The sequence below is a fragment of the Lactuca sativa genome, chromosome 3, assembly GCF_002870075.4.
Source record: "Lactuca sativa cultivar Salinas chromosome 3, Lsat_Salinas_v11, whole genome shotgun sequence".
Lineage (NCBI taxonomy): Eukaryota > Viridiplantae > Streptophyta > Magnoliopsida > Asterales > Asteraceae > Lactuca > Lactuca sativa.
Window position 1 is genome coordinate 149,417,026 of NC_056625.2, and position 7,961 is coordinate 149,424,986.

Sequence of the window (7,961 nt, forward strand, 5' to 3'; positions counted from 1 at the left end):
TCTTGTTTGTAGGTAATCTTATGGTGATATGAAAATTTCTTTTTTCAAAAAAGCTCACATTGATTTAAGTTTATTCAAATGTTGTAAAGTTTAAAAACCATTTTTCCTAAGTGTATCATTTTTTTCTCCTCGGAGGATGATGATTACGTGGAACTAGCACAAAACACTTAACTTACAGAAATTCCCTAACATCTTAACATTAGGTAACATGTAAACCATCATATATGTATCATGTGAAGGGTTTGCAAGACCCAACATGAATATGAAGGATTTTTAGAATGTCATTCACAACACTTTTTACAAGTCATCTTGAATAGATGAAATACATAGTCTCACACCTAACCCCAATGCACGGATGCACATAATCATTATTGAAAAAAACACACTCTAAAATATATCTAAATCTTTGAAACGGTTAAAAGATGTCCCACTTCAAAATCTCTTTCTCAAAACGTCTTAGAATGTTAAAATGAACATAAAAAGACTTCATTAGTTAAATTTAAATGTATACATAAGTAGTGCATATAGTATTTCAAGAAAGTTGCATACAGTCACATACACATTCTTCTATCAACATAAATAACCTACAAATATTGTGTTACATGCTTAGTATTGTTTAATTGCTTTAAATCATAGTTAAACTATAGTGCTTTATGGGGGTAAAAGAACCCAAAATTTGTTTTAAGTAGTTGGAATAGTAAAGCAAAGATTGGAACACCTTAGAATAAGTTAATGTAAGGTTTGTGTTGGTAAATGTCAAGAAAACAAAGTATATTGTTTTATGGGCATAAATGTATGAAGTAGAGTGCATAAATGAAAAAAACAAAACTACCATTTTCAAGAAATGTTTTCTAGAATAAGTTAATGTAAGGTGTTAGAGTTTTACACCTAAGACGCAAGACTTCCCCTTTGTCTTCACATTTATTTTTAAACCTTCATTATTTATTTTATGGAATCTTTATAGAACATTCATAAGTTTTATATTTCTTTTATGGAATCTTCTTCGAACATTCTAAAGGTACACATATACCAACAAGTTAGGTACAAATGACACCTTTTAACTCTTTCTTAAATACCTAATACATTAATTAAGACAAATTTATATCATTATCATTATATATAAATAAATCAATCTCGTTAATAAGTACCATTACATAATCACATAAAAAACAGACTAAATAGTTTTTGAATTAGTTATAAAAGTACAAAAAGTAATAGAAAAACAATATAACTACTGTTATCATGATTCAAATCATTACTCATAAACTAATAATAATGCTTTCAAAGATCATCATCATCCTACAATTCTACCTTAAACATTCATACATAGTATTATAACAAATCAACACATAATTAACCTCAACTACACACTGTTCTTGAGAATCTTTTTAGCAACCCCCAAATATGGTGACTTTCAACACTTTTTTCATCTCATTCATCAGTTCCAATACACAAACATCACCCACACCCAATTGATTATCTTCACGAAATTTCTTCCAATTAGGACCATATAATTTACCACAAGTCTTGTAATCCCTGCATTTAATTGGACCCCATTTTCTCCCATCTGATACCTCAAGAACACAATTGACACTCATCTCATTGTTACTCAACAAATATCTTTTCAAGAATCTTATTGGTACATACTGTAAAACAAAAACAAAAATACCCAAATCAAAAGAGAGAATGAAATGATCATTAAAAATAGGAATCGAGATCCCAAATGTAGAATAGTTAATTACCAATCCCCATTCTCCAAGGTATGAAAGTTTCATTGTAACAGAGTAAAATGGTTTGTCTGATTTGAAAGATTTAGCTGATTCAAGAGATCCGTTTCTTGACCTCTGTTCTTTACATGGCAAATCTGTGTTCGAAAATGGAAAAGAATTGAGGGGAATTGGTTGCAAAACTAAAGGGGTTTTTTTGAATTGTGGGTTTGTAAATTACCTGAAGAACAAATTTGGTGTTTGACGCATCCATTTGGGGCATAGAAAACGACCTGAAAGATTGAATTTGGAGGAGGAGAGAGAAGCGAAAAGACAAGCAAATCGCCCATTTGAAGACGATTGTCTTTCATGAACTTGACCCATCCATCCATGAAGTAGTATTCGTCTTTGATTTTAAAGTATTTGACACTCCATTCAACAGCAGATTTGGTCTTGAGAACAACTGTTCCTCTCTTGTTGTTGTCCTTTTCCAGATACTTCTCAGCAAAAGCAGGAGGCAATGTCTGCAAATTATGATGAATAAATGAAGATCCGTGTAATGACAATCAACAAAAATGGTGTGTCTGTGTGTGTGTGTGAGAGAGAGAGAGAGATGGATTCACAAGGTGGTCTTCGGAGTCGCTGGATAATATCTTGTAGAAGGAAGCTTCATCTCCATACTTGAAATTCATTTTCGATCACTGTAATGTAATAAAACAAGTTAATTACAACTGCAAGAGTCTCTGGGAAATGTGCTTTACGTGTTTCTAGGGTTTTTTTTTCAATTAAATCGATACGAATATTTAGTTAATGTTGGATAATTGAAATGTGCGGACATAATCAACTCACCTGAAGAAATAGAGGAGGCCGGCGGAGAGGAATCAGGCGAGCTGCGGTGGCGGAGACTCTGGTTAAACCCGTGAGGGAGGAGTGGGGTGGGTTGTATTTGGGTTTTTCGAGGATGCTGTAAGGCTTGCTCCCAAGTTTAGCAAAGGAAACAAAAGAAGGGAAAGAAAAAAAAAAATCAGCAGAGAAAAAAAAATTTGTTAAGGAAGCCATTATCATAAATTGGATTTTTTTTTTTTTTTTTTTTTTTTTTTTTTTTTTGACTTTTGTCCGATCATCAATATGTCACCATAACGAGTAGGTTTTACTTATATGATTTTTTTTTTCATTTACCAAAGCCAATTATATATGAGTTTGTATTTAGTTTTAACATTCTTTTTTTTTAATATATATTTGTCATTATTGTTTTAAAAAAAATTCTATTTTAGCCATTGATCAATGACGAAGGTATTTTAAAACTTAATAATTTAAAATGAAAAAATGAAAAGGAAAAGACAAAGACAATTGCTGAAACCACGACTTCTTTTTGAGTGACGAGACGTGTTAGCTATTAAGTCAATGATTTTTTTTTTTATTGTTGTTGTTTGTTGTATTTAATGTATACATGTGTCTTAAATGAAGGAAAAAGGCCTAGCGTAAGTTTTGAGACATCTAACAAAACAATGCAACATGTTAATCTTTGAGCCTATAAAAATCGTTAATTCATTTTAACTCAACTAAGAAACAATTGGTCATTTCTAATGACATATTTGTTGAGAAACCAAAGAAATAAGATGTCAGTATATAGAACTTTAAGGGCTAAATGCAAGAAATAGCATTGAACGTTTTCTTTAATAATAGCTTTATACTTTCTTATTTCTTAGTATAGTTTGACTTAATTTTTATTAAGACATTTTACCTGATAAGTATATTTATTGTAACAATAGATAACATCTTGATTCGAACAATGATCACTTGACACAACTTATGTGATAATAAAGATAGCCCTTGGCTCACCGACTAACACATCATGCATTCAAGAAGAAGCCACAAGTTTGATTTTCGCATTTAGTGCATCATCCTTTTTCATTTTAAGATATTACATTTTAAAATACCTATTGTTGACTAACCAAGAGCTAAAATGAAAAAAAAAATCCAAAAAATAATGACAAATAAGGAACAAACAAAATGTTGGAGCTAAATACAAACTCATATGCAAATATTAAGGCTAAATGCAAAATGAGAAAAACATTTATGTTAACCAAACCGACACATCATCAGAACTTGTTGGTGACCGGCCAATGGACCAAAAATGGAAAATGTTTTAGAAAATATAATGGCATATAATGAACAAAAAAAAGGTGGGGATAAAACAAAATAAATTTAAATATATAATGACTTTTATGATATTAACCCAAAAAAGGTATATATATATATATATATATATGTGTGTGTGTGTGTGTGTGTGTGTGCAAGGTTCTAAATGACGTAAAGCATGACGTAGCAGCAAGTCTAAGTGTCAAGCTTTACGATCCATGGTGAGCCATGACGTTTTTCAAGATGTGATATAAGACGATTATTTTATATTAATTTATAATTATATTATCACATAAATATAAATTTATATCAAATATAACTAGTCTTATATCAATAACTAATAATAAAAAGCTAACAAAAAACACAATAGTTATATCCCACTTAGAAAAGACATAACAAAAAGCAAAAAATCGTGTCTCAAATAAAAAAACATGCGTCATAACACGCCATAGTGTCCCATGGCACACCATATCATGCATTGTCACGTGTTACGCCTAACAACAACGTTATGAGGTTTTTCTTAATGGCGAAGTCACGCCTCATGCGATGATGCGTCTTTTAGCGCGCCATGGCGCGCCTTATAGAACAATATATATATATATATATATATATATATATATATATATATATATATATATATATATATATATATATATATATATATATATATATATATATATATATATATTGTAACACCGGTTGTCAGATATTTCCATTTCAGCCCTTAATATTTTAATTTGTTGCAATTAAGGCTCGTATGCTAGGCCTACTTGTGTAGTACGTCGGGCGTAAGTCAATAAGTAAGACGCATCAAAGGTGGAGTCTGTTTGGCGTACAAGTGAGTACGTCGGACGTACTCGTGCAGCCCTTAAACCTTAAATTTTTAGGGTTATGTCACCTATTTAAACATCTTGATCCCCCTTGTGCCTTCCTATGACCAGCCTGATGGGTTTGAGCCAAAAGAACATCATATGTGCTCATGCAAACCCTAATGCTTGGATCTAGATTTCTCTAATTGTACATGCTTTCATCCAAGACTTTCAAACCCTAGATCTAATGAGTATAATTCGAAATTAATGAGACAAATCAGATCTAGATTATTACCTCTTGTTGCTTGCTTGAATCTTCTTGTCTTTGAAGCTTAGAGTCACAAGTGTCACTCCTCTAATGGCTTACAAACACCAATAGCAAAAGAATGATCTTGGAGAGAGGTTGGAGACTCTTGATTTTGGCTCTTGCACTCTTGGGAATAGGGTAGCAGAATTCTGGAATCTTAGGGTCCTATTTATACTGGAGCTGCTAGGGTTTCAGTCAAAAACTCTAATGGACAGCTTAGGCCTTAAGTTATCCAAGGAAGCTTCTGGAATAGGGCCTTAGGGCCGAAATTACGGATGGACACATCCTAATTTCTTCCATGCCTAGTCCAAAAGGCTCCTCAGCCCAATACTCAACTATCACACATTTGACAATTTAAGTCCCTGATATTAAATTAATGTCTTTAAGCCACAAATTAATTTCTTAATTAATTATTGTCTAATATTAATTTAATTAGATGATTTCTCCATTAATATATTATTCATATAACATATTAATAAATCATAATAACCTCTTTCTTAACAAATCATCCTGTCATGTTGCTTCGGTGAAGGCAACACAAAAGGACCATGCACAATCGGGTCAAGTACTTACCAAATATTGTTATGGGCTTAGACACTAATCCAACAGTCTCCCACTTGGATAAGTCTAGTAACTATAAATGTAAGCACAATCCGATTAGCAATCATAGCTCTCAAAGACGCTGTCAAACTCTGATCTTATCAGTAACCTGTCCTTTAAATGAGGGATCGTATAATCCTCTGTTCTAGATATCATGCGGACAATTACATGGAACATAGTCATACTTATTGTCCAACAGTTTGTTTCTCGATCTCTGATTCGTTTGACATAGAACTTAATTGAACTCATTAATTCAGTCATGACCGGGCCCAACACATAAGTCAAACTAAATCATCGAGGGGCCCTGATATCGATTTTACCCTCTTAGGATAAAAGGAACAGATAAACTTCGACTTATATGCATTTACTATCTACTAATTAAATCATACACAATAATGCATTTTATCACATCAAGTTACTGATGCGTTTACGCATTATCAATGCATAACCAATTAGCAAACAATAAACCATATATTTAGGTTTTAAGACCATATAATATTATTGTCTTGCGATCACTCGACATAAATTCCATCAAGTGATTCCAGCAAGCGTGGGTCTATTCCAATGCTCAAATCAAACTCATAAGCACTCATGAACGTTGTAGCAAACTTTTGCTATGTCTAATATACAATCTACACACCAATTCATGACAGTCTTCATTCATACCTACTTCCAACATATAAACGACTGTGGACGGTTCGAATAATCTCATTATTCAGGAAGTCAAAACATGCAAAGTGAAACAATAAGTAAACAATTAACATAAGACAGTAACATTACTAATAAATAATACTCTTTTATTTAATCATCAGATGTTAATTACAATTTATCTATTACACATTTCTAAACTATCTAATCTAAACTAATATCGTCCTTCATACCGATGCTCCTAGCATGCTATAAGTGCTTAACCCTGCTCAGTCCCTTCGTAAGCGGATCTGCTGGGTTATCTTCTGACGATACCCTCTTTACTATGAGGAGTCCTTCCACCCGATGTCGAATAAAGTGATATTTTCTGTCGATATGTCGAGATCTGTCGTGATCCCTTGGTTCCTTGGTCAAGGAAACCGCTCCTTCATTATCATAGAAAATTTCCATGGGCTCCTTTATGGCTGGCACAACTCCAAGGTCTCCAATGAAGTTCTCTAACCATATTGCCTCCTTTGACGCTTTGCTCGCTGCAATGTGCTCTGATTCACACGTTGAATAAGCTACGGTCTCTTGCTTGGAACTTTTCCAAGTCAGTGCTCCTCCATTAAGGGTAAAGACCCAACCTGACTACGAATGGTAGTTGTCCCTATCCGTTTGAAAACTAGCATCATTGTACCCTCGCACCTTTAAGTCATCATTCCCACCGAGGACTAGAAACCATTCCTTGGTCCTCCGAAGGTACTTAAGAATGTTCTTGACTGCGGTCCAATGTGCTTTGCTAGGGTTCCCTTGATATCTGCTGACCATGCTCAAAGTGAAGGCCACATCAAGGCGAGTACAAGTCATTGCATACATAATCGAGCCAATTGCGGAAGTGTATGGTACTCGGCTCATTTCTGTTATCTCGACTTCGGTACTTGGGCTTTAAGTCTTACTCAAATGGCATTACTTTGGATCGGTAACTCCCCCTTCTTTGAATTCTCCATACTAAAACGTTTTAGTACCTTGTCCAAGTAAGTATTCTGACTAAGTCCTATTAGTCTCTTACTTCTGTCTCTCACTATCCTTATTCCCAAAATATAGGAAGCCTCTCCGTGGTCCTTCATAGCGAAGCACTTCCCGAGCTAGGACTTAACCTCCTGCAGTGTCGGGATGTTGTTTCCCATGAGTAGTATGTCATTGACATACAATACGAGGAAGCTAACCACCGGCTTTGACACATACACATGATTCATCCTCGCTTCGTAAGAAACCAAACTCTTTGACTTTCTTGTCGAAACAAAAATTCCATCTGCAAGATGCTTGCTTAAGTCCATAAATGGACTTCTCAAGCTTGCACACTCTATTGGTATGCTTCTCATTGACAAAACCCTCTGGCTGAGCCATGTACACATCTTCGGCAAACTTCCCATTAAGGAAAACGGTTTTGACATCCATCTGCCATGTCTCATAGTCATGAAATGCAGCAATGGCAAGCATCACCCTAATAAATTTTATTTTCACAACTAGTGAGAAGGTTTCATCATAATCAACTCTGGGAGTTTGAGTGAAACCCTTCGCAACCAATCTCGCCTTATATGTGTGAACATTCCTATCCATGTCGGTCTTCTTCTTGAAGATCAACTTGCACCCGACCGTCTTACATCTGGGTACATGGTCAACCAAATTCCAAACTTGGTTGTCATAAATGGACAGAATCTCACTGTCCATCGTCTCTTTCCACTTTGCAGACTCTGTGCCTTCCAT

At 34.2% G+C, this 7,961-nt stretch overlaps 1 protein-coding gene across 1 annotated transcript; it reads right to left on the minus strand.

The window, feature by feature from the left end:
• Positions 1 to 1,243: 1,243 nt before the first annotated feature.
• Positions 1,244 to 2,738, minus strand: LOC111877863 (B3 domain-containing protein LOC_Os12g40080). The gene is made up of 5 exons (XM_023874370.3): positions 2,556 to 2,738; positions 2,330 to 2,407; positions 1,948 to 2,230; positions 1,743 to 1,864; positions 1,244 to 1,646 (listed from the first exon to the last, which is right to left on the minus strand). Exons 2-5 carry the CDS (start codon positions 2,396 to 2,398, stop codon positions 1,389 to 1,391), a joined length of 732 nt encoding a protein of 243 aa, XP_023730138.1. The 5' UTR covers positions 2,399 to 2,407; positions 2,556 to 2,738; the 3' UTR covers positions 1,244 to 1,388.
• Positions 2,739 to 7,961: the final 5,223 nt, after the last annotated feature.

Bases quoted from the DNA above. Each gene is read 5' to 3' on its own strand.
- LOC111877863 (XM_023874370.3), bottom strand. From the start codon at position 2,398: ATGAATTTCAAGTATGGAGATGAAGCTTCCTTCTACAAGATATTATCC. The intron at 2,231-2,329 runs GTGAATCCATCT...CATAATTTGCAG, and splicing joins GCGACTCCGAAGACCACCTT to ACATTGCCTCCTGCTTTTGC. The intron at 1,647-1,742 runs GTAATTAACTAT...TTTGTTTTACAG, and splicing joins ACCTTGGAGAATGGGGATTG to TATGTACCAATAAGATTCTT.